A 26511-nucleotide genomic window follows, 5' to 3' on the forward strand; every position below is an offset into this window, starting at 1 on the left:
GTGCAGCTCCGCCCACATTACTTATAACGAGGCCTGTGATGGTGTGATATGTTATGTGGTATAATTTTGTGTATATTAATATTTTACTGATTTTCATAGTGTTCTCTTGTTGCCCTGTATCATTCCGTGTATTCCCCATATTGTCTAGAGTCTCAATTACCTTCCAAAAGGCTGATAATTGAATTAGCTCACTTACTGTCTGCAGCCTGACTGTATCTATGCCTCTTGATGACCCCCTGTAGTGCCTGAATCCCCGAGGCACCTTTGTCAGGTCTGGAAAACCACCCCAACCTATCTGACTACCCCTGGACATAAGGAGGGGGCTGGGGAGGACAGGAGCAGGGAAGTCAGTTCCTGTGTGGTGAGGATGGTGTGAACACAGCACGTCAGAGAGAAAGGGAAGCATATGGATTTTTTATCTTCTTTCTGCTGGATTATTGGACTCTCATCTCCTTGGACATTTTATCCTGTTACTGAACCGCATTCGTGTTCTGGACTATTGTATCCTCAGTGTGGTGGATTGTTTGTGGACCTTTTAGTTTTGCCTATAATAAAGGTCTTGGGATTGTTTGCACTTCCCTCGCTCTGTTGATTGTGTGGTATCGAAGAAGGACCCGTGACAAGGCCCCTCCCACATTATTAATAATGAAACCCTCCCATATTATCATAGTGTAGCTCCGCCCACATTACTTATAATGAGCCCCTCCCACATGATTAGTAATGAAACCCTCCCATATTATGATTTATAGTGTAGCTCCACCCATATTACTTATAATTAGGACACTCCCTCATTATTAATAATAAAACCCTCCCATATTATCATTTATAGTGTAGCTCCGCCCAAGTCACGTATAACAAGGCCCCTCCTACATTATTAATAATGAAACCTCCCATATAATTTTTAGTGTAGCTCTGCCCACATTACGCATAACAGGGCCCCCGCCTACAGTATTAGTAATGAAACCCTCCCATATTATAATTTATTGTGTAGCTCCGCCCACATTACTAATAATGAAACCTCCCATAATATAATTTATCGTGTAGCTCCGCCCACATGCCATATCACATAGCCCCACCCCCATTTCAGCAGCATGAGGCGCTGGCAGTACTTGGCGGCGTCCGTTACCTGGGGGGCATTAGTAGCCACGAGGAAGGCGTTGGTTCTGCCCGGATGGTCGTAGTCGTGCATGGCGGCCGCTACGTACAAGGCCATCAGCTCTAAGGACGGGATGTTCCCGGACAAGCAGCCGTACGTCTCCTCACAGGGGCTGTACGTCTTGGAGAACACATAGCCCATGTGTCCGTGTGTGATCCCGCTGTCAGAATCTGTGGGAACATGACAGGTGACACATGACATACAGCCCGTGTAATGTGGCGGAGTGGCCAGGAGGGGGCAGTACCGGAGTCGCTGGCGGAGCTGTGATCGGTCACCGTGGTCTGCAGTCCCGGGATCGCCTGCGTGCTCAGATACCAGACGGCGTGGAGGACGTCGGTGGCGTGGATCCGGTTATGATCTGCAGAATAGAAAGCAGCAGATCTTTGTGCCACCTACGGACGACCACAATGGAAATCGCAACTCATGGGAAATTGGCGACATTTCATCCTGTTTCCCAATCTCACAACCAAGGTGTAAAGTTCATTCTGCCACCCAGTGGTCACCCGCTGCAGTGCCCAGAATGTCACCTCCAATCATCCATCACCTGGATTATTATTCTCAAGCCATGTGTAAGGACACAGAAAGAGCGCAGCATAGAGAGTAAGGGCACAGTATAGAGAGTAAGGGCCCAGATCAGAGAGTAAGAGCACAGAATAGAGAGAAAGGGCCCAGAACAGAGGGAAAGTGCACAGTATAGAGAGTAAGGGCCCAGTATAGAGAGAAAGTGCCCAGCACAGAGAGAGTAAGGGCCCAGAACAGAGAGTAAGAGCACAGTATAGAGAGTAAGAGCCCAGTATAGAGAGAAACAGCCCAGCATAGAGAGTAAGGGCCCAGTATAGAGAGTAAGGGCCCAGAACAGAGAGTAAGGGCCCAGTATACAGAGAGTAAGGGCCCAGTATACAGAGAGTAAGGGCCCAGTATACAGAGAGTAAGGGCCCAGTATAGAGAGTAAGGGCCCAGATCAGAGAGTAAGAGCACAGAATAGAGAGAAAGGGCCCAGAACAGAGGGAAAGTGCACAGTATAGAGAGTAAGGGCCCAGTATAGAGAGAAAGTGCCCAGCACAGAGAGTAAGGGCCCAGAACAGAGAGTAAGAGCACAGTATAGAGAGTAAGAGCCCAGTATAGAGAGAAACAGCCCAGCATAGAGAGTAAGGGCCCAGTATAGAGAGAAAGGGCCCAGTATAGAGAGTAAGGGCCCAGAACAGAGAGTAAGGGCCCAGTATACAGAGAGTAAGGGCCCAGTATACAGAGAGTAAGGGCCCAGTATAGAGAGTAAGGGCCCAGATCAGAGAGTAAGAGCACAGAATAGAGAGAAACAGCCCAGCATAGAGTAAGCGCCCAGTATAGAGAGTAAGGGCCCAGAACAGAGAGTAAGAGCCCAGTATAGAGAGTAAGGGCCCAGTAAAGAGAGTAAGGGCCCAGTATAGAGAGTAAGGGCCCAGTATAGAGGGAAAGTGCACAGTATAGAGAGTAAGGGCCCAGAACAGAGAGTAAGAGCACAGAATAGAGAGAAACAGCCCAGCATAGAGAGTAAGGGCCCAGTATAGAGAGTAAGGGCCCAGTATAGAGAGTAAGGGCCCAGAACAGAGAGTAAGGGCCCAGTATACAGAGAGTAAGGGCCCAGTATACAGAGAGTAAGGGCCCAGTATAGAGAGTAAGGGCCCAGTATAGAGTAAGGGCCCAGAACAGAGAGTAAGAGCACAGAATAGAGAGAAACAGCCCAGCATAGAGAGTAAGGGCCCAGTATAGAGAGTAAGGGCCCAGTATAGAGAGTAAGGGCCCAGAACAGAGAGTAAGAGCACAGAATAGAGAGAAACAGCCCAGCATAGAGAGTAAGGGCCCAGTATAGAGAGTAAGGGCCCAGAACAGAGAGTAAGAGCCCAGTATAGAGAGTAAGGGCCCAGTAAAGAGAGTAAGGGCCCAGTATAGAGGGAAAGTGCACAGTATAGAGAGTAAGGGCCCAGAACGGAGAGTATGAGCGCAGCACAGAGAGAAAGAGCTCAGAACAGAGAGAAAGTGCACAGTATAGAGAGAAAGAGCCCAGCACAGAGAGAAAGTGCACAGTATAGAGAGAAAGAGAACAGCACAGAGAGAAAGTGCACAGTATAGAGAGTAAGAGCCCAGCACAGAGAGTAAGAGCACATTATAGAAAGAGCCCAGCACAGAGAGTAAGAGCGCAGCACAGAGAGTAAGTGCCCAGCACAGAGAGTAAGAGCCCAGCACAGAGAGTAAGAGCCCAGCACAGAGAGTAAGAGCCCAGCACAGAGAGTAAGAGCCCAGGACAGAGAGTAAGAGCCCAGCACAGAGAGTAAGAGCGCAGCACAGAGAGTAAGAGCCCAGAACAGAGAGTAAGAGCCCAGCACAGAGAGTAAGAGCCCAGCACAGAGAGTAAGAGCCCAGCGCAGAGAGTAAGAGCTCAGAACAGAGAGAAAGTGCACATTATAGAAAGAGTCCAGCACAGAGAGTAAGAGAGCAGCACAGAGAGTAAGTGCTCAGAACAGAGACAGAACAGCAGAGCACATAAAGAAAGCAAATAGAGAAAAAGAGCACAGCAGAAAGAAAACAGCACAGAGAGAGAGAAGAGCCCAGAACAGAGAGTAAGAGCCCAGAACAGAGAGTAAGAGCTCAGAACAGAGAGAAAGTGCACAGTATAGAGAGAAAGAGCCCAGCACAGAGAGTATGAGCGCAGCACAGAGAGTAAGAGCTCAGAACAGAGAGTAAGAGCCCAGAACAGAGAGTAAGAGCCCAGCACAGAGAGAAAGAGCAAAGAAGAGAGAGAAAAAACACTGAACAGAGAGAAAGACCCCAGAACAGAGAGAAAGTGCACAGTATAGAGAGAAAGAGCCCAGCACAGAGAGTAAGAGCGCAGCACAGAGAGTAAGAGCTCAGAACAGAGAGAAAGTGCACATTATAGAAAGAGTCCAGCACAGAGAGTAAGAGAGCAGCACAGAGAGTAAGTGCTCAGAACAGAAAGTGCCCAGCACAGAAAGAGAGCAAAAAAGTGTTCAATACGTTTATTACAGAAAAAGATTGCCATGCAGTGAACAGAAATACAATGATTTCAGATTCGACCAAACCCAACGTTTCGACCCACAAGGGTCTTATTCATGGGATTTACTATGGAGATAAAAAGACAGTATGAGTAACTGATCATAGCAAAATTTCAATGAGAACAAATACATAGTGGAAGACCTGAAGAAAATATATAATCACCAAAATCTAAGTCTAAATAATATACAAATAACAGACATAATCAAAGCTAAAATGTACAAGAAATAAAAAACGCTAAGGTTACTTAACTTGGTATTGCTAGATAGTAGGGAAAATAAATAGTATAAGGGAGACTGTGGGGAGCGAAGGATTACCTTGGTTTCCGAAGGTGCGCAAATAGATAAGAAAAGCAGGTAGGCAATTTTTTCAGTGTAAGTCCTGTCGCTGTGATAAACAGAGTCATGTTAGGATAAGACATATAGACAGTTAAGGGTCCTAGATGCTAGCTACTGTATAAAGAATGTATATTGGGTCCAGAGAATTGTATGGAAAATACTGTTATACTTGTACCTATTGTATCCAGGGGAGGCACATCCATGTGGATAAAGAACGAATCACTAGGGAGCCAGAGATAGCCTTTTAGCCCATATATTCTGCCTGGTAGTAAAATGATAACACCATAAGATGGCATAGGTGTGGTTTAAACTAATTTGAGTAAATGAGTGAAATACCTGTTAAGGCTCGGGGCAGTGGTGCTCCTGTATAGAGTTCAATGTGGTATATAGAGGAAATGGGAGAGCCCAGAATGGATGTGTTGTACCTAGGAACAACGGTTCAGGGGAAGGTCAGAGTGGTAACAGAGAAATAGTATGTGGTCCAAATAGTCACAGAATACCTGAGTAGTCCTGGAACCATATAGTAGGTATGATAGATGGTGTAGACTGACAAGGCTCCCGGTAAGCTGTGGAAGACATGCAGCTTCATGAGTGAGAATATGGAAAGCTATAGCTGCGCAGCGTCTAGTGGTGGGGACATACCTGAATGATCCGGTGCACTAGAATGTAGGAGCGGCACTCCCGTGCCTTGCCCGAGGTGATGTGCAGTGTGGGAACTCATAGCCGGAGTTAAATAATGTCCGCGGTATCGCCAGACCGGAAATGTGGCCGCGAAACCGGAAGTGATGTTATGCACCTGCGCAATGGCTGCTAGGGTAGCGCTGATGTATGGGCAGAGTCTGCCAGGAGGACGTTCAGTAGGGAGGGGGCCTGGAGTGTGACAGAGGCAGCTAGATCAGGGATAGAGCATCCCTGTGGTAGCGTGTATATAGCAGTAGCGGCGCTTGCTGGTTCCTCCTCCTCTCACCTTCCCCTTACTGTTGGGGTTCCTCAAGGATCAGTCCTAGGCCCCCTCCTCTTCTCTTTGTATACTGCCCCTATTGGACAAACAATCAGTAGATTTGGTTTCCAGTACCATCTCTATGCTGACGACACCCAATTATACACTTCTTCTCCTGATATCACGCCGACCTTTTTAGAAAACACCAGTGATTGTCTTACCGCTGTCTCTAACATCATGTCCTCCCTCTATCTGAAACTGAACCTGTCAAAAACTGAACTCCTCGTGTTCTCTCCCTCTACTAACCTACCTTTGCCTGACATTGCCATCTCCGTGTGCGGTTCCACCATTACTCCAAAGCAACATGCCCGCTGCCTTGGAGTCATCCTTGATTCCGAGCTTTCATTCACCCCCCACATCCGATCACTGGCTCGCTCTTCTTATTTGCATCTCAAAAACATTTCCAGAATTCGCCCTTTTCTTACTTTCGACTCTGCAAAAACTCTTACTGTCTCACTTATTCATTCTCGTCTGGACTATTGTAACTCTCTACTAATTGGCCTACCTTTTACCAGACTCTCCCCGCTCCAATCTGTCCTGAATGCTGCTGCCAGGATCATATTCCTCGTCAACCGTTACACCGATGCCTCTACCTTGTGCCAGTCATTACACTGGCTACCCATCCAATCCAGAATCCAGTACAAAACTACTACCCTCATCCACAAAGCACTCCATGGCTCAGCACCACCCTACATCTCCTCTCTGGTCTCAGTCTACCAACCTACCCGTGCCCTCCGCTCCGCTAATGACCTCAGGTTAGCATCCTCAATAATCAGAACCTCCCACTCCCGTCTCCAAGACTTTACACGTGCGGCGCCGATTCTTTGGAATGCACTACCTAGGTTAATACAATTAATCCCAAATCCCCACAGTTTTAAGCGTGCCCTAAAAACGCATTTGTTCAGACTGGCCTACCGCCTCAACGCATTGACCTAACTATCCCTGTGTGGCCTATTAATAAAAAACAACAACATAATCACGTTCCTCCATCATGTTCTCATACACTTCATGTAGTTAATAGCACTCTGTGTCTGTACTGCTACATACTTAGGCTGATAACTGGTTCATGCAGCTTTACATGAACACCCGAGCCTTACACTATGGCTGGTCCGAACAACGAAAGCAATTGTTACCATCCACCTCTCGTGTCTCCCCTTTTCCTCATAGATTGTAAGCTTGCGAGCAGCAGGGCCCTCATTCCTCCTGGTATCTGTTTTGAACTGTGATTTCTGTTATGCTGTAATGTCTATTGTCTGTATAAGTCCCCTCTATAAGTTGTAAAGCGCTGCGGAATATGTTGGCGCTATAGAAATAAAATTATTATTATTATTATTATTATTATTATTGGTAGAAATATAACCAAACAAGGGAAAGGGGCATAGTAATGTAGTAGAATGGATCGGTGGAGTAAATGTACGTATGGCTTACATAGACAGAGGGATGAGTAACCGGATATATGGGCAGAGTGGGTAATGAGCTCAGGAGTAATTAAACGAATGGGACATACTAAAGAGAACGGATGGTAATACTGAGTGGTATTGACATGTTGCTGTTGTATTGGTCGGTGATGTGGATGGAAACTCACCTAGAGGGAGGTGGGCTCAACGGGTCTGTAAGAGAAAGATAAGTTAATAGGGTATTTATAATAGGTTAACAAGGTATTATAGCAGCCAGTCAATTTCTCTGTTTAATCCCTTTGGAGTCAGTGTTTCCAGTTTATGGATCCAGAAAGCTTCTCTAAGTTTAAGAGATCTAATGTGGTCACCACCTCTTCTCGGTCTGGGTACCTGTTCAATGATCTGGTATTTTAATTGAGCTACCGTGTGTCTGGCTCTGGAAAAATGGTCAGGGATAGGGAGCCAAGTTTTCCCACAACGGATGGTGGACTTATGGCTAGCTATTCTATCCTTGATGTGCTGGGTGGTCTCTCCAACGTAAAGCAAACCGCAGGGGCATTTTATGACGTATACCACGAAATTAGAGTCACAAGTATAATAACCCTGTATGGGGTAGGATTTTCCTGTTCTTGGGTGTGTAACATTGTCGGATTTGATGATGTTGGAGCATGAAGCACAGTTAAGACAGGGGAATGTCCCGTGGCGGCGTGTGGAGAGTACCATTTGGCTGATAGTAGGGCGTGTACTGCCAATGTCGGCCCGAACAAGTCGGTCTCTAACGTTGGGTGCCCGTCTGTTGCACATGAGAGCCGGACGGGAGAAGCTGTCTATGTTGGGATAGGCTCTTGCTAGAAGAGGCCAGTGTTTTTTGATGACTGCTTCAACCTTTGGCATGAAAGGGTGAAAAGTATGGACGAAGGGTACCCTATCCGTGTTAGATTCTCTCAGAGGTGGAGGTTGAGGATTTAATGCCCTTCTTTTCTCCTGATCCAGTAAATGTTGGGGATAGTTCCGTTCGCGAAATTTGTTTGACATGGTTTCGAGGAGCATGGGAAGAATATCCGGGTCAGAAACGATTTTGGACACCCTGGTAAATTGGGAACGGGGGAGACTGTTGCGTGTCGACTTGGGGTGGCTGCTAGAGTAGTGGAGGAGGCTATTGCAGTCCATACTTTTCACCCTTTCATGCCAAAGGTTGAAGCAGTCATCAAAAAACACTGGCCTCTTCTAGCAAGAGCCTATCCCAACATAGACAGCTTCTCCCGTCCGGCTCTCATGTGCAACAGACGGGCACCCAACGTTAGAGACCGACTTGTTCGGGCCGACATTGGCAGTACACGCCCTACTATCAGCCAAATGGTACTCTCCACACGCCGCCACGGGACATTCCCCTGTCTTAACTGTGCTTCATGCTCCAACATCATCAAATCCGACAATGTTACACACCCAAGAACAGGAAAATCCTACCCCATACAGGGTTATTATACTTGTGACTCTAATTTCGTGGTATACGTCATAAAATGCCCCTGCGGTTTGCTTTACGTTGGAGAGACCACCCAGCACATCAAGGATAGAATAGCTAGCCATAAGTCCACTATCCGTTGTGGGAAAACTTGGCTCCCTATCCCTGACCATTTTTCCAGAGCCAGACACACGGTAGCTCAATTAAAATACCAGATCATTGAACAGGTACCCAGACCGAGAAGAGGTGGTGACCACATTAGATCTCTTAAACTTAGAGAAGCTTTCTGGATCCATAAACTGGAAACACTGACTCCAAAGGGATTAAACAGAGAAATTGACTGGCTGCTATAATACCTTGTTAACCTATTATAAATACCCTATTAACTTATCTTTCTCTTACAGACCCGTTGAGCCCACCTCCCTCTAGGTGAGTTTCCATCCACATCACCGACCAATACAACAGCAACATGTCAATACCACTCAGTATTACCATCCGTTCTCTTTAGTATGTCCCATTCGTTTAATTACTCCTGAGCTCATTACCCACTCTGCCCATATATCCGGTTACTCATCCCTCTGTCTATGTAAGCCATACGTACATTTACTCCACCGATCCATTCTACTACATTACTATGCCCCTTTCCCTTGTTTGGTTATATTTCTACCAAGCGCCGCTACTGCTATATACACGCTACCACAGGGATGCTCTATCCCTGATCTAGCTGCCTCTGTCACACTCCAGGCCCCCTCCCTACTGAACGTCCTCCTGGCAGACTCTGCCCATACATCAGCGCTACCCTAGCAGCCATTGCGCAGGTGCATAACATCACTTCCGGTTTCGCGGCCACATTTCCGGTCTGGCGATACCGCGGACATTATTTAACTCCAGCTATGAGTCCCCACACTGCACATCACCTCGGGCAAGGCACGGGAGTGCCGCTCCTACATTCTAGTGCACCGGATCATTCAGGTATGTCCCCACCACTAGACGCTGCGCAGCTATAGCTTTCCATATTCTCACTCATGAAGCTGCATGTCTTCCACAGCTTACCGGGAGCCTTGTCAGTCTACACCATCTATCATACCTACTATATGGTTCCAGGACTACTCAGGTATTCTGTGACTATTTGGACCACATACTATTTCTCTGTTACCACTCTGACCTTCCCCTGAACCGTTGTTCCTAGGTACAACACATCCATTCTGGGCTCTCCCATTTCCTCTATATACCACATTGAACTCTATACAGGAGCACCACTGCCCCGAGCCTTAACAGGTATTTCACTCATTTACTCAAATTAGTTTAAACCACACCTATGCCATCTTATGGTGTTATCATTTTACTACCAGGCAGAATATATGGGCTAAAAGGCTATCTCTGGCTCCCTAGTGATTCGTTCTTTATCCACATGGATGTGCCTCCCCTGGATACAATAGGTACAAGTATAACAGTATTTTCCATACAATTCTCTGGACCCAATATACATTCTTTATACAGTAGCTAGCATCTAGGACCCTTAACTGTCTATATGTCTTATCCTAACATGACTCTGTTTATCACAGCGACAGGACTTACACTGAAAAAATTGCCTACCTGCTTTTCTTATCTATTTGCGCACCTTCGGAAACCAAGGTAATCCTTCGCTCCCCACAGTCTCCCTTATACTATTTATTTTCCCTACTATCTAGCAATACCAAGTTAAGTAACCTTAGCGTTTTTTATTTCTTGTACATTTTAGCTTTGATTATGTCTGTTATTTGTATATTATTTAAGGTACCGTCACACTAAACGATATCGCTAGCGATCCGTGACGTTGCAGCGTCCTCGCTAGCGATATCGTTTAGTTTGACACGCAGCAGCGATCAGGATCCTGCTGTGATGTCGCTGGTCGCTGAATAAAGTCCAGAACTTTATTTGGTCGTCCGATCGCCGTGTATCGTTGTGTTTGACACCAAAAGCAACGATACCAGCGATGTTTTACACTGGTAACCAGGGTAAACATCGGGTTACCAAGCGCAGGGCCGCGCTTAGTAACCCGATGTTTACCCTGGTTACCAGCGTAAAAGTAAAAAAAACAAACAGTACATACTCACCCAGCGTCATACCTCCCCCAGCGTCTGCTTCCTGCTCTGACTGAGCGCCGGCCCTAAAGTGAAAGTGAAAGCCGCTGTGCTGTTAGGGCCGGAGCTCAGTCAGTGTCAGGAAGCAGAAGCTGGGGGAGGTATGACGCTGGGTGAGTATGTACTGTTTGTTTTTTTTACTTTTACGCTGGTAACCAGGGTAAACATCGGGTTACTAAGCGCGGCCCTGCGCTTAGCAACCCGATGTTTACCCTGGTTACCCGGGGACCTCGGCATCGTTGGTCGCTGGAGAGCGGTCTGTGTGACAGCTCTCCAGCGACCAAACAGCGACGCTGCAGCGATCGGCATCGTTGTCGCTATCGCTGCAGCGTCGCTTAATGTGACGGTACCTTTAGACTTAGATTTTGGTGATTATATATTTTCTTCAGGTCTTCCACTATGTATTTGTTCTCATTGAAATTTTGCTATGATCAGTTACTCATACTGTCTTTTTATCTCCATAGTAAATCCCATGAATAAGACCCTTGTGGGTCGAAATGTTGGGTTTGGTCGAATCTGAAATCATTGTATTTCTGTTCACTGCATGGCAATCTTTTTCTGTAATAAACGTATTGAACACTTTTTTGCATCATACCCAATCAGAGTGTGCGGTAATTTCCTGGCTACATGACCCTTTGGACCCTCGGGTCTGTCTTACCAGCACCTCGCACTACTTTTGATCAGAGTGCATACCATTATTTTCTCTACAGCACAGAAAGAGAACAGCAGAGAGTAAGAGCCCAGAACAGAGAGAAAGAGCAAAGAACAGAGAGAAAAAACACTGAACAGAGAGAAAGACCCCAGAACAGAGAGAAAGTGCACAGTATAGAGAGAAAGAGCCCAGCACAGAGAGTAAGAGCGCAGCACAGAGAGTAAGAGCTCAGAACAGAGAGAAAGTGCACATTATAGAAAGAGTCCAGCACAGAGAGTAAGAGAGCAGCACAGAGAGTAAGTGCTCAGAACAGAGACAGAACAGCAGAGCACATAAAGAAAGCAAATAGAGAAAAAGAGCACAGCAGAAAGAAAACAGAACAGAGAGAGAGAAAAGAAGAGCCCAGAACAGAGAGTAAGAGCCCAGCACAGAGATTAAGAGCCCAGCACAGAGAGTAAGAGCTCAGAACAGAGAGAAAGTGCACATTATAGAAAGAGCCCAGCACAGAGAGCAAGAGCGCAGCACAGAGAGTAAGTGCTCAGAACAGAGACAGAACAGCAGAGCACATAAAGAAAGCAAATAGAGAAAAAGAGCACAGCAGAAAGAAAACAGCACAGAGAGAGAGAAGAGCCCAGAACAGAGAGTAAGAGCCCAGAACAGAGAGTAAGCTCAGAACAGAGAGAAATTGCACAGTATAGAGAGAAAGAGCCCAGCACAGAGAGTAAGAGCTCAGAACAGAAAGTGCCCAGCACAGAAAGAGAACAGCAGAGAGAGTAAGAGCCCAGAACAGAGAGAAAGAGCAAAGAACAGAGAGAAAAAACACTGAACAGAGAGAAAGACCCCAGAACAGAGAGAAAGTGCACAGTATAGAGAGAAAGAGCCCAGCACAGAGAGTAAGAGCGCAGCACAGAGAGTAAGAGCTCAGAACAGAGAGAAAGTGCACATTATAGAAAGAGTCCAGCACAGAGAGTAAGAGAGCAGCACAGAGAGTAAGTGCTCAGAACAGAGACAGAACAGCAGAGCACATAAAGAAAGCAAATAGAGAAAAAGAGCACAGCAGAAAGAAAACAGCACAGAGAGAGAGAAGAGCCCAGAACAGAGAGTAAGAGCCCAGAACAGCACATCACAGCACAGAACATCACAGCACAGCACATCTCATCCATGGAGGGGATCACTGAAAATGAGTGGGGTCTTCTCATGCGATCAGTCACAATGTGTGGGGGCTTCTCATCCACGGAGGGGGATCACTTGCAGCACGGTGGCTCAGTGGTTAGCACTGTACCATATAAAGGGCAGAATGGTGGCACAGTGGTTAGCACTGTACTATATATGGGGCAGCACAGTGACTCAGTAGTTAGCACTGTACTATATATAAGAAAGCATGGTGGCTCAGTGGTTAGAACAGTACAATATATAGGGCAGTACGGTGGCTCAGTGGTTAGAACAGGACAATATATAGGGCAGTACGGTGGCTCAGTGGTTAGAACAGGACAATATATAGGGCAGTACGGTGGCTCAGTGGTTAGAACAGTACAATATATAGGGCAGTACGGTGGCTCAGTGGTTAGAACTGTACTAAATATAGGGCAGCATGGTGGCTCAGTGGTTAGCACTGCACTATATAAGGCAGAATGGTGAATCAGTGGTTAGCACTGTTGCTTTTCAGCACTGTGGTCACAGGTTCGAATCCCACCAAGGACAACATCTGCAAGGAGTTTGTATGTTCACCCCACGGGTTTCCTCTGGGTTACAGACATCCAAAAAGCATTAAGGAACTTCAAATCCAAAACTACAAGAACTGCGGCTCCTACAGAGAAAACTGACACTGACCTGAAACAATGGCCGACAGTGTGGGACAGCGATCAGATAGAGCCGAGGCAGATACAGTGATCAGATAGAGCCGAGGCAGATACAGCGATCAGATAGAGCCGAGGGAGATACAGCGATCAGATAGAGCCGAGGGAGATAGAGCGATCAGATAGAGCCGAGGCAGATACAGCGATCAGATAGAGCCGAGGGAGATACAGCAATCAGATAGAGCGGAGGCAGATACAGCGATCAGATAGAGCCGAGGGAGATACAGCGATCAGATAGAGCCGAGGGAGATAGAGCGATCAGATAGAGCCGAGGGAGATACAGCGATCAGATAGAGCCGAGGGAGATACAGCGATCAGACAGAGCCGAGGCAGATACAGCGATCAGATAGAGCCGAGGCAGATACAGCGATCAGATAGAGCCGAGGGAGATACAGCGATCAGATAGAGCCGAGGGAGATAGAGCGATCAGATAGAGCCGAGGCAGATACAGCGATCAGATAGAGCCGAGGGAGATACAGCGATCAGATAGAGCCGAGGGAGATAGAGCGATCAGATAGAGCCGAGGGAGATACAGCGATCAGATAGAGCCGAGGCAGATACAGCGATCAGATAGAGCCGAGGCAGATACAGCGATCAGATAGAGCCGAGGCAGATACAGCGATCAGATAGAGCCGAGGGAGATAGAGCGATCAGATAGAGCCGAGGGAGATACAGCGATCAGATAGAGCCGAGGGAGATACAGCGATCAGACAGAGCCGAGGCAGATACAGCGATCAGATAGAGCCGAGGCAGATACAGCAATCAGATAGAACCGAGGCAGATACAGCGATCAGATAGAACCGAGGCAGATACAGAGATCAGATAGAGCCGAGGCAGATACAGCGATCAGATAGAGCCGAGGCAGATACAGCGATCAGATAGAGCCGAGGCAGATACAGCGATCAGATAGAGCCGAGGCAGATACAGCGATCAGACAGAACCGAGGGAGATACAGCGATCAGATAGAGCTGAGGGAGATACAGCGATCAGATAGAGCCGAGGGAGATACAGCGATCAGATAGAGCCGAGGCAGATACAGCGATCAGATAGAGCCGAGGGAGATACAGCGATCAGATAGAGCCGAGGCAGATACAGCGATCAGATAGAGCCGAGGCAGATACAGTGATCAGATAGAGCCGAGGCAGATACAGCGATCAGATAGAGCCGAGGGAGATAGAGCGATCAGATAGAGCCGAGGGAGATACAGCGATCAGATAGAGCCGAGGCAGATACAGCGATCAGATAGAGCCGAGGCAGATACAGCGATCAGATAGAGCCGAGGCAGATACAGCAATCAGATAGAGCTGAGGCAGGTACAGCGATCAGATAGAGCCGAGGCAGATACAGCGATCAGATAGAGCCGAGGGAGATACAGCGATCAGATAGAGCCGAGGCAGATACAGCGGTCAGATAGAGCCGAGGCAGATACAGCGATCAGATAGAGCCGAGGCAGATACAGCGATCAGATAGAGCCGAGGCAGATACAGCGATCAGATAGAGCCGAGGCAGATACAGAGATCAGATAGAGCCGAGGGAGATACAGCGATCAGATAGAGCTGAGGCAGGTACAGCGATCAGATAGAGCCGAGGCAGATACAGAAATCAGATAGAGCCGAGGCAGATACAGAGATCAGATAGAGCCGAGGGAGATACAGCGATCAGATATAGCCGAGGCAGATACAGAGATCAGATATAGCTGAGGGAGATACAGAGATCAGATAGAGCCGAGGCAGATACAGCGATCAGATAGAGCCGAGGCAGATACAGCGATCAGATATAGCCGAGGGAGATACAGCGATCAGATATAGCCAAGGGAGATACAGCGATCAGATAGAGCCGAGGCAGACACAGCGATCAGATAGAGCCGAGGCAGATACAGCGATCAGATAGAGCCGAGGGAGATACAGCGATCAGATAGAGCCGAGGCAGATACAGCGATCAGATAGAGCCGAGGCAGATACAGCGATCAGATAGAGCCGAGGGAGATACAGCGATCAGATAGAGCCAAGGCAGATACAGCGATCAGATAGAGCCGAGGCAGATACAGCGATCAGATAGAGCCGAGGCAGATACAGCGATCAGATAGAGCCGAGGGAGATACAGCGATCAGATAGAGCCGAGGGAGATACAGCGATCAGATAGAGCCGAGGCAGATGCAGTGATCAGATAGAGCCGAGGCAGATACAGCAGGTGGACACTACAAAACAAATGTGAACCTCAGTGAGATGACCGGAGGTCTCAGTTCTGGTTTCTGGAGATCCAAGAATTTACAACTGACAGAGGGTTCAGGAGACCTACTAGGAGCCTCGTTGCGACTCCATAGTGGTAAGGAAACTGACTGGAGAGAGACTCTAGTTATGGCTTCCAGAGGGGGGAAAAGACTGACTGGAGAGAGACTCTAGTTATGGCTGCCAGAGGGGGGAAAAGACTGACTGGAGAGAGACTCTAGTTATGGCTGCCAGAGGTGGAGGAGACTGACTGGGGCCTCTAGTCATGGCTGCCAGAAGGGAGATGGAGACTAACAGCGAACGTAGTAGGGGCTGGTAGATTCTGTGTCCAGGAGTCCCATGGAGAAGCGGGCAGCTTGGTGCACGGTAACGGACAGTAGACGGACGGCGGACTCACAGGGGATGTCTCTGTATCCGTTCTCCAGCACGTGGAAGTAGTTCATGAATTCCTTCACTGGGATCTTAAACGTCTCCAGCAGATTCATGTCATCGAACAGCCGATACGACATCTAGGGCACAAAAAAGAGACAATCACACCCATCATCTCCCCTCCACCCCCGCGTCCGTACCGCGCTCACCTGGCTGAGGATTCTCCCGCTCTTCTGTCCCGTTATTTCCATCAGATCAAATATAGGAAAGTTCCAATTGTTCACCCCTCCCATCAGATCCTCGATGTTATCCATGATGAGGGGCTCCGGGGCCACGAGGGGCTTCTCCTAGAAAGAAGAAGGGCAGTCACATAGAGACCCACAGAGTCCAGGCTCAACCATCTCCCATGCTTTATACTGCATCACTGCTCCATCAGGACGCAGCTCGGCTGCACTGTCCACGTGAGCGGTGGGAGCACTGACCTCGGCGGGCAGCACGTGGCGGTCGGTGCTGTGGGATCGGTACTCCCGGGAGTGTGCGCGCTCTGCCTCCTCGTCGTTCTGTGCGATGTCGCTGCTGTCGCTGTTGTTGGTCTCGTGCGTGCTGTCGTAATCTGACGTGGCAGGAGCCGGATCGTCTGCAATAACCAGATCTATAATAACCACAATTCAGCACCACGATTATGACAGCGCCACGGCTATGACAGCGCCAGGGCTATGAGAGAGCCACGGTTATGAGAGCGCCATGGCTATGAGAGCACCATGGCTATGAGAGCACCACGGCTATGAGAGCACCACGGCTATGACAGCACCATGGCTATGAGAGAGCCACGGCTATGAGAGCACCATGGCTATGAGAGCACCACGGCTATGACAGCACCATGGCTATGAGAGAACCACGGTTATGAGAGCGCCATGGCTATGAGAGTGCCATGGCTATGAGATTGACACGTCTAGGACAACACCACGGCTATGACAGCACCATGGCTATGAGAGCGCCACGGCTCTGAGAGCGACAGGGCTATGAGAGCACTATGGCTATGATAGCGCCACGGCTATGAGAGCACCATGACTATGACAGCACCATGGCTATGAGAGCACCATGACTATGACAGCACCATGGCTATGAGAGCACCATGACTATGACAGCACCATGGCTATGACAGCACCACGGCTATGAGAGCACCATGACTATGACAGCACCATGGCTATGAGAGCACCATGACTATGACAGCGCCACGGCTATGAGAGCGCCACGGCTATGAGAGCACCACGGCTATGAGAGCACCATGGCTATGACAGCACCACGGCTATAAGAGCACCACGGCTATGAGAGCACCACGGCTATGAGAGCACCACGGCTATGACAGCACCATGGCTATGAGAGAGCCACGGCTATGAGAGCACCACGGCTATGAGAGCACCACGGCTATAAGAGCACCATGGCTATGAGAGCACCACGGCTATGACAGCACCATGGCTATGAGAGAACCACGGTTATGAGAGCGCCATGGCTATGAGAGCGCCATGGCTATGAGATTGACACGTCTAGGACAACACCACGGCTATGACAGCACCATGGCTATGAGAGCGCCACGGCTATGAGAGCACCATGACTATGACAGCACCATGGCTATGAGAGCACCATGACTATGACAGCACCATGGCTATGAGAGCGCCATGGCTATGACAGCGCCACGGCTATGAGAGCGCCACGGCTATGAGAGCGCCACGGCTATGAGAGCACCATGACTATGACAGCACCATAACTATGAGAGCACCACGGCTATGACTGCACCACGGCTATGAGAGTGACATCGCTATGAGAGCGCCACGGCTATGAGAGCACTACGGCTATGAGAGCGCCACGGCAATGAGAGTGACACGGCTGTGAGAGTGATATGGCTATGAGAGCGCCACGGCTATGAGAGCACCACGGCTATGAGAGCGTCACAGTTATGAGAGTACCACGGCTTTGAGACCACCACAGCTACGACATCGCCAAAGCTATGAAATTGAGAAAGCTACGACATCTCCACAACTATGAGAGCATCATGGCTATAACGCGTTTCAAGGTCACACAGGACCAAACCTGGGGAGAATGTATGGTACCGCTGTCTCATGGAAAAAAAACGCCAAACCGGGCACATGGCGTGTCAAAGTTCAATTGTGACACGAGGATGAGTGCGGATAACAGTCACTTCACCATTTCAATTATACTTGCAAGAGAAATTAATAAAAGAAACATGAAATAAAAATAATTGATGAGAAAACACCGATGAAATAAAAAATGTCTATAAGATTGGAGCTGATGAGCAAACTGAGCGTGCAGCCGGTGACATGTGAAGGATCACGCTGTGTGCACTGCTGCACGTCCAGACACAACGAGTAAAGCAGCTTGTGACGCGAGTCATAGCCCTGTACAGATTCAATTATAAAACTTCACTCTATAAATATAAAATATAGAGAGCGGCTGTGTGTGCGGGCTCAGGGCATGAGAGCTGCTGTGTGTGCGGGCTCAGTGTATGAGAGCGGCTGTGTGTGTGCGGGCTCAGTGCATGAGAGCTGCTGTGTGTGCGGGCTCAGGGCATGAGAGCGGCTGTGTGTGCGGGCTCAGTATATGAGAGCGGCTGTGTGTGTGCGGGCTCAGTGCATGAGAGCTGCTGTGTGTGCGGGCTCAGGGCATGAGAGCGGCTGTGTGTGCCGGCTCAGTGTATGAGAGCGGCTGTGTGTGCGGGCTCAGTGCATGAGAGCGGCTGTGTGTGCGGGCTCAGGGCATGAGAGCGGCTGTGTGTGCGGGCTCAGTATATGAGAGCGGCTGTGTGTGTGCGGGCTCAGTGCATGAGAGCTGCTGTGTGTGCGGGCTCAGGGCATGAGAGCGGCTGTGTGTGCGGGCTCAGTATATGAGAGCGGCTGTGTGTGTGCGGGCTCAGTGCATGAGAGCTGCTGTGTGTGCGGGCTCAGGGCATGAGAGCGGCTGTGTGTGCCGGCTCAGTGTATGAGAGCGGCTGTGTGTGCGGGCTCAGTGCATGAGAGCGGCTGTGTGTGCGGGCTCAGGGCATGAGAGCGGCTGTGTGTGCGGGCTCAGTATATGAGAGCGGCTGTGTGTGCGGGCTCAGTGCATGAGAGCGGCTGTGTGTGCGGGCTCAGGGCATGAGAGCGGCTGTGTGTGCCGGCTCAGTATATGAGAGCGGCTGTGTGTGCAGGCTCAGTGTATGAGAGCTGCTGTGTGTGCAGGCTCAGTATATGAGAGCGGCTGTGTGTGTGCGGGCTCAGTGCATGAGAGCTGCTGTGTGTGCGGGCTCAGGGCATGAGAGCGGCTGTGTGTGCGGGCTCAGTATATGAGAGCGGCTGTGTGTGCGGGCTCAGTGCATGAGAGCTGCTGTGTGTGCGGGCTCAGGGCATGAGAGCGGCTGTGTGTGCCGGCTCAGTATATGAGAGCGGCTGTGTGTGCAGGCTCAGTGTATGAGAGCTGCTGTGTGTGCAGGCTCAGTATATGAGAGCGGCTGTGTGTGTGCGGGCTCAGTGCATGAGAGCTGCTGTGTGTGCGGGCTCAGGGCATGAGAGCGGCTGTGTGTGCGGGCTCAGTATATGAGAGCGGCTGTGTGTGCGGGCTCAGTGCATGAGAGCGGCTGTGTGTGCAGGCTCAGGGCATGAGAGCGGCTGTGTGTGCAGGCTCAGTGCATGAGAGCGGCTGTGTGTGCAGGCTCAGTATATGAGAGCGGCTGTGTGTGTGCGGGCTCAGTGCATGAGAGCTGCTGTGTGTGCGGGCTCAGGGCATGAGAGCGGCTGTGTGTGCGGGCTCAGGGCATGAGAGCGGCTGTGTGTGCGGGCTCAGTGCATGAGAGCGGCTGTGTGTGCGGGCTCAGGGCATGAGAGCGGCTGTGTGTGCAGGCTCAGTATATGAGAGCGGCTGTGTGTGTGCGGGCTCAGTGCATGAGAGCTGCTGTGTGTGCGGGCTCAGGGCATGAGAGCGGCTGTGTGTGCGGGCTCAGTATATGAGAGCGGCTGTGTGTGCGGGCTCAGTGCATGAGAGCGGCTGTGTGTGCGGGCTCAGGGCATGAGAGCGGCTGTGTGTGCGGGCTCAGTATATGAGAGCGGCTGTGTGTGCGGGCTCAGTGCATGAGAGCGGCTGTGTGTGCGGGCTCAGGGCATGAGAGCGGCTGTGTGTGCAGGCTCAGTATATGAGAGCGGCTGTGTGTGTGCGGGCTCAGTGCATGAGAGCTGCTGTGTGTGCGGGCTCAGGGCATGAGAGCGGCTGTGTGTGCGGGCTCAGTATATGAGAGCGGCTGTGTGTGTGCGGGCTCAGTGCATGAGAGCGGCTGTGTGTGCGGGCTCAGGGCATGAGAGCGGCTGTGTGTGCGGGCTCAGTATATGAGAGCGGCTGTGTGTGCAGGCTCAGTGTATGAGAGCTGCTGTGTGTGCAGGCTCAGTGTATGAGAGCTGCTGTGTGTGCGGGATCAGTATATGAGAGCTGCTGTGTGTGCGGGCTCAGTGTATGAGAGCGGCTGTGTGTGCGGGCTCAGTATATGAGAGCGGCTGTGTGGGTGAGCTTAGTGTATGAGAGCGGCTGTGTGTGCGGGCTCAGTGTATGAGAGCGGCTGTGTGTGCGGGCTCAGTGCATGAGAACGGCTGTGTGTGCGGGCTCAGTATATGAGAGCGGCTGTGTGTGCGGGCTCAGTGTATGAGAGCGGCTGTGTGTGCGGGCTCAGTGTATGAGAGCGGCTGTGTGTGCGGGCTCAGTATATGAGAGCGGCTGTGTGTGCGGGCTCAGGGCATGAGAGCGGCTGTGTGTGCGGGCTCAGTGTATGAGAGCGGCTGTGTGTGCGGGCTCAGGGCATGAGAGCGGCTGTGTGTGCGGGCTCAGTATATGAGAGCGGCTGTGTGTGCGGGCTCAGTATATGAGAGCGGCTGTGTGTGCGGGCTCAGGGCATGAGAGCGGCTGTGTGTGCAGGCTCAGTATATGAGAGCGGCTGTGTGTGCGGGATCAGTATATGAGAGTGGCTGTGTGTGCGGACTCAGGGCATGAGAGCGGCTGTGTGTGCGGGCTCAGTATATGAGAGCGGCTGTGTGTGCGGGATCAGTATATGAGAGCGGCTGTGTGTGCGGGCTCAGGGCATGAGAGCAGCTGTGTGTGCGGGCTCAGTATATGAGAGCTGCTGTGTGTGCGGGCTCAGTATATGAGAGCTGCTGTGTGTGCGGGCTCAGTGTATGAGAGCGGCTGTGTGTGCGGGCTCAGGGCATGAGAGCGGCTGTGTGTGCGGGCTCAGGGCATGAGAGCGGCTGTGTGGGTGAGCTTAGGGCATGAGAGCGGCTGAGTGTGTGGGCTCAGGGCATGAGAGCGGCTGTGTGGGTGAGCTTAGGGCATGAGAGCTGCAGTGTGTGCGGGCTCAGGGCATGAGAGCGGCTGTGTGTGCGGGCTCAGTGTATGAGAGCGGCTGTGTGTGCGGGCTCAGGGCATGAGAGCGGCTGTGTGGGTGAGCTTAGGGCATGAGAGCGGCTGTGTGTGCGGGCTCAGTATATGAGAGCGGCTGTGTGTGCGGGCTCAGTATATGAGAGCGGCTGTGTGTGCGGGCTCAGTATATGGGAGCGGCTGTGTGTGCGGGCTCAGTATATGAGAGCGGCTGTGTGTGCGGGCTCAGTGTATGAGAGCGGCTGTGTGTGCGGGCTCAGTGTATGAGAGCTGCTGTGTGTGCGGGCTCAGGGCATGAGAGCGGCTGTGTGTGCGGGCTCAGTGTATGAGAGCGGCTGTGTGTGCGGGCTCAGTATATGAGAGCGGCTGTGTGTGCGGGCTCAGTGTATGAGAGCGGCTGTGTGTGCGGGCTCAGGGCATGAGAGCGGCTGTGTGTGCGGGCTCAGTGTATGAGAGCGGCTGTGTGTGCGGGCTCAGGGCATGAGAGCGGCTGTGTGTGCGGGCTCAGTGTATGAGAGCGGCTGTGTGTGCGGGCTCAGTATATGAGAGCTGCTGTGTGTGAGGGCTCAGTGTATGAGAGCAGCTGTGTGTGCGGGCTCAGTGTATGAGAGCGGCTGTGTGTGCGGGCTCAGGGCATGAGAGCGGCTGTGTGTGCGGGCTCAGTGTATGAGAGCTGCTGTGTGTGCGGGCTCAGGGCACGAGAGCGGCTGTGTGTGCGGGTTCAGTATATGAGAGCGGCTGTGTGTGCGGGCTCAGTATATGAGAGCGTCTGTGTGTGCGGGCTCAGGGCATGAGAGCTGCTGTGTGTGCGGGCTCAGTGTATGAGAGCGGCTGTGTGTGGGCTCAGGGCATGAGAGCGGCTGTGTGTGCGGGCTCAGTGTATGAGAGCGGCTGTGTGTGCGGGCTCAGTGTATGAGAGCGGCTGTGTGTGCGGGCTCAGTGTATGAGAGCGGCTGTGTGTGAGGGCTCAGTGTATGAGAGCGGCTGTGTGTGCGGGCTTAGTGTATGAGAGCGGCTGTGTGTGCGGGCTCAGGGCATGAGAGCTGCTGTGTGTGCGGGCTCAGGGCATGAGAGCGGCTGTGTGTGCGGGCTCAGTGTATGAGAGCTGCTGTGTGTGCGGGCTCAGTGTATGAGAGCGGCTGTGTATGCGGGCTCAGTGTATGAGAGCGGCTGTGTGTGCGGGCTCAGTGCATGAGAGCTGCTGTGTGTGCGGGCTCAGTGTATGAGAGCTCCTGTATGTGCGGGCTCAGGGCATGAGAGCGGCTGTGTGTGCGGGCTCAGTGTATGAGAGCTGCTGTGTGTGCGGGCTCAGTGTATGAGAGCGGCTGTGTGTGCGGGCTCAGTGTATGAGAGCGGCTGTGTGTGCGGGCTCAGTGTATGAGAGCTGCTGTGTGTGCGGGCTCAGTGTATGAGTGCTCCTGTGTGTGCGGGCTCAGTGTATGAGAGCGGCTGTGTGTGCGGGCTCAGTGTATGAGAGCTCCTGTGTGTGCGGGCTCAGGGCATGAGAGCGGCTGTGTGTGCGGGCTCAGTGTATGAGAGCGGCTGTGTGTGCGGGCTCAGTGTATGAGAGCTGCTGTGTGTGCGGGCTCAGTGTATGAGTGTTCCTGTGTGTGTGGGCTCAGTGTATGAGAGCGGCTGTGTGTGCGGGCTCAGTGTATGAGAGCGGCTGTGTGTGCGGGCTCAGTGTATGAGAGCGGCTGTGTGTGCGGGCTCAGTGTATGAGAGCTGCTGTGTGTGCGGGCTCAGTGTATGAGTGCTCCTGTGTGTGAGGGCTCAGTGTATGAGAGCTCCTGTGTGTGCGGGCTCAGGGCATGAGAGCGGCTGTGTGTGCGGGCTCAGTGTATGAGAGCTGCTGTGTGTGCGGGCTCAGTGTATGAGTGCTCCTGTGTGTACGGGCGCAGTGTATGAGAGCTGCTGTGTGTGCGGGCTCAGGGCATGAGAGTGGCTGTGTGTGCGGGCTCAGGGCATGAGAGCGGCTGTGTGTGCGGGCTCAGTGTATGAGTGCTCCTGTGTGTGCGGGCTCAGTGTATGAGTGCTCCTGTGTGTGCGGGCTCAGTGTATGAGTGCTCCTGTGTGTGCGGGCTCAGGGCATGAGAGCGGCTGTGTGAGCGGGCTCAGTGTATGAGATCTGCTGTGTGTGCGGGCTCAGGGCATGAGAGCGGCTGTGTGTGCGGGCTCAGTGTATGAGAGCGGCTGTGTGTGCGGGCTCAGTGTATGAGAGCTGCTGTGTGTGCGGGCTCAGTGTATGAGTGCTCCTGTGTGTGCGGGCTCAGTGTATGAGAGCTGCTGTGTGTGCGGGCTCAGTGTATGAGAGCGGCTGTCTGTGCGGGCTCAGTGCATGAGGGCGGCTGTGTGTGCGGGCTCAGTGTATGAGTGCTCCTGTGTGTGCGGCTCAGTGTATGAGTGCTCCTGTGTGTGCGGGCTCAGTGTATGAGAGCTGCTGTGTGTGCGGGCTCAGTATATGAGAGCTGCTTTTTGTGCGGGCTCAGTATATGAGAGCTGCTGTGTGTGCGGGCTCAGTGCATGAGGGCGGCTGTGTGTGCGGGCTCAGTGTATGAGTGCTCCTTTGTGTACGGGCTCAGTGTATGAGAGCTGCTGTGTGTGCGGGCTCAGGGCATGAGAGCGGCTGTGTGTGCGGGATCAGGGCATGAGAGCGGCTGTGTGTGCGGGCTCAGTGTATGAGTGCTCCTGTGTGTGCGGGCTCAGTGTATGAGTGCTCCTGTGTGTGCGGGCTCAGTGTATGAGTGCTCCTGTGTGTGCGGGCTCAGGGCATGAGAGCGGCTGTGTGTGCAGGCTCAGTGTATGAGAGCTGCTGTGTGTGCGGGCTCAGGGCATGAGAGCGGCTGTGTGTGCGGGCTCAGTGTATGAGAGCGGCTGTGTGTGCGGGCTCAGTGTATGAAAGCGGCTGTGTGTGCGGGCTCAGTGTATGAGAGCTGCTGTGTGTGCGGGCTCAGTGTATGAGAGCGGCTGTGTGTGCGGGCTCAGTGTATGAGGGCGGCTGTGTGTGCGGGCTCAGTGTATGAGAGCGGCTGTGTGTGCGGGCTCAGTGTATGAGAGCTGCTGTGTGTGCGGGCTCAGTGTATGAGTGCTCCTGTGTGTGTGGGCTCAGTGTATGAGTGCTCCTGTGTGTGCGGGCTCAGTGTATGAGAGCTGCTGTGTGTGCGGGCTCAGTGTATGAGAGCGGCTGTCTGTGCGGGCTCAGTGCATGAGGGCGGCTGTGTGTGCGGGCTCAGTGTATGAGTGCTCCTGTGTGTGCGGCTCAGTGTATGAGTGCTCCTGTGTGTGCGGGCTCAGTGTATGAGAGCTGCTGTGTGTGCGGGCTCAGTATATGAGAGCTGCTTTTTGTGCGGGCTCAGTATATGAGAGCTGCTGTGTGTGCGGGCTCAGTGCATGAGGGCGGCTGTGTGTGCGGGCTCAGTGTATGAGTGCTCCTGTGTGTGCGGGCTCAGTGTATGAGAGCTGCTGTGTGTGCGGGCTCAGTGTATGAGAGCGGCTGTGTGTACGGGCTCAGTGTATGAGAGCGGCTGTCTGTGCGGGCTCAGTGTATGAGAGCGGCTGTCTGTGCGGGCTCAGTATATGAGAGCGGCTGTGTGTGCGGGCTCAGTATATGAGAGCTGCTGTGTGTGCGGGCTCAGGGCATGAGAGCGGCTGTGGTGTGTGCGGGCTCAGTGTATGAGAGCGGCTGTGTGTGCGGACTCAGTGTATGAGAGCGGCTGTGTGTGCGGGCTCAGTGTATGAGTGCTCCTGTGTGTGCGGGCTCAGTGTATGAGTGCTCCTGTGTGTGCGGGCTCAGTGTATGAGTGCTCCTGTGTGTGCGGGCTCAGTGTATGAGTGCTCCTGTGTGTGCGGGCTCAGGGCATGAGAGCGGCTGTGTGTGCGGGCTCAGTATATGAGAGCTGCTTTTTGTGCGGGCTCAGTATATGAGAGCTGCTTTTTGTGCGGGCTCAGTATATGAGAGCGGCTGTGTGTGCGGGCTCAGTGCATGAGGGCGGCTGTGTGTGCGGGCTCAGTGCATGAGGGCGGCTGTGTGTGCGGGCTCAGTGTATGAGTGCTCCTGTGTGTGCGGGCTCAGTGTATGAGTGCTCCTGTGTGTGCGGGCTCAGTGTATGAGTGCTCCTGTGTGTGCGGGCTCAGTGTATGAGTGCTCCTGTGTGTGCGGGCTCAGGGCATGAGAGCGGCTGTGTGTGCGGGCTCAGTATATGAGAGCTGCTTTTTGTGCGGGCTCAGTATATGAGAGCTGCTTTTTGTGCGGGCTCAGTATATGAGAGCGGCTGTGTGTGCGGGCTCAGTGTATGAGAGCGGCTGTGTGTGCGGGCTCAGTGTATGAGAGCGGCTGTGTGTGCGGGCTCAGTGTATGAGAGCGGCTGTGTGTTCGGGCTCAGTATATGAGTGCTCCTGTGTGTGCGGGCTCAGTGTATGAGAGCGGCTGTGTGTGCGGGCTCAGTGTATGAGAGCGGCTGTGTGTACGGGCTCAGTGTATGAGAGCGGCTGTCTGTGCGGGCTCAGTGCATGAGGGCGGCTGTGTGTGCGGGCTCAGTGTATGAGAGCGGCTGTGTGTGCGGGCTCAGTGTATGAGAGCGGCTGTCTGTGCGGGCTCAGTGTATGAGAGCTGCTGTGTGTGCGGGTTCAGTGTATGAGAGCGGCTGTGTGTGCGGGCTCAGTGTATGAGAGCGGCTGTGTGTGCGGGCTCAGTGTATGAGTGCTCCTGTGTGTGCGGGCTCAGTGTATGAGTGCTCCTGTGTGTGCGGGCTCAGGGTATGAGAGCCGCTGTGTGTGTGGGCTCAGTATATGAGAGCTGCTTTTTGTGCGGGCTCAGGGCATGAGAGCGGCTGTGTGTGCGGGCTCAGTGTATGAGTGCTCCTGTGTGTGCGGGCTCAGTGCATGAGTGCGGCTGTGTGTGCGGGCTCAGTGTATGAGTGCTCCTGTGTGTGCGGGCTCAGTGCATGAGTGCGGCTGTGTGTGCGGGCTCAGTGTATGAGTGCTCCTGTGTGTGCGGGCTCAGTGTATGAGTGCTCCTGTGTGTGCGGGCTCAGTGTATGAGTGCTCCTGTGTGTGCGGGCTCAGTGCATGAGTGCGGCTGTGTGTGCGGGCTCAGTGTATGAGTGCTCCTGTGTGTGCGGGCTCAGTGTATGAGAGCCGCTGTGTGTGTGGGCTCAGTATATGAGAGCTGCTTTTTGTGCGGGCTTAGTGCATGAGGGCTGCATTATCCTTCATGTGTCGCCGGCTGCACGCTCAGTTTGCTCATCAGCTCCAATCTTATAGACATTTTTTATTTCATTGGTGTTTTCTCATCAGTTATTATTGGGGTAGCACGGTGGCTCAGTGGTTAGATCTGTACGGTGGCTCAGTGGTTAGCTCTGTACGGTGGCTCAGTGGTTAGCTCTGTACGGTGGCTCAGTGGTTAGCTCTGTACGGTGGCTCAGTGGTTAGCTCTGTACAGTGGCTCAGTGGTTAGCTCTGTACGGTGGCT

General features: G+C 52.0%; 2 protein-coding genes and 1 long non-coding RNA gene across 6 annotated transcripts in view; all 3 read right to left on the minus strand.

Annotated features, from left to right (window-relative positions):
- Positions 1-26511, minus strand: part of LOC143777155 (uncharacterized) — a 349344-nt gene that overhangs the window by 42827 nt on the left and 280006 nt on the right. The window lies entirely within an intron of this gene.
- The window catches only part of PDE3A (phosphodiesterase 3A), a 448233-nt gene that overhangs the window by 37217 nt on the left and 384505 nt on the right, over positions 1-26511 (minus strand). For both annotated transcript variants that reach the window (XM_077267238.1, XM_077267239.1), the window contains 5 exons: positions 16112-16266; positions 15839-15976; positions 15658-15769; positions 1401-1514; positions 1127-1326 (listed from right to left, as the gene is read on the minus strand). In XM_077267238.1, coding sequence (XP_077123353.1) covers positions 1127-1326; positions 1401-1514; positions 15658-15769; positions 15839-15976; positions 16112-16266 — 719 coding nt within the window. The remainder of the gene's footprint in view (positions 1-1126; positions 1327-1400; positions 1515-15657; positions 15770-15838; positions 15977-16111; positions 16267-26511) is intronic.
- On the minus strand, positions 4333-5293 carry LOC143774113 (uncharacterized). 3 transcript variants are annotated; one of them, XR_013215467.1, is made up of 4 exons: positions 5185-5293; positions 5043-5108; positions 4879-4967; positions 4333-4804 (listed from the first exon to the last, which is right to left on the minus strand). It is a non-coding gene; the product is annotated as an uncharacterized LOC143774113 (long non-coding RNA). The 3 variants fall into 3 exon arrangements; XR_013215468.1 differs by having other exon boundaries at positions 4333-4591; positions 4718-4804; positions 5043-5281; XR_013215466.1 differs by having other exon boundaries at positions 5043-5281.

The sequence above is a fragment of the Ranitomeya variabilis genome, chromosome 5 (genome assembly GCF_051348905.1).
Source record: "Ranitomeya variabilis isolate aRanVar5 chromosome 5, aRanVar5.hap1, whole genome shotgun sequence".
Classification (NCBI taxonomy): Eukaryota; Metazoa; Chordata; class Amphibia; order Anura; family Dendrobatidae; genus Ranitomeya; species Ranitomeya variabilis.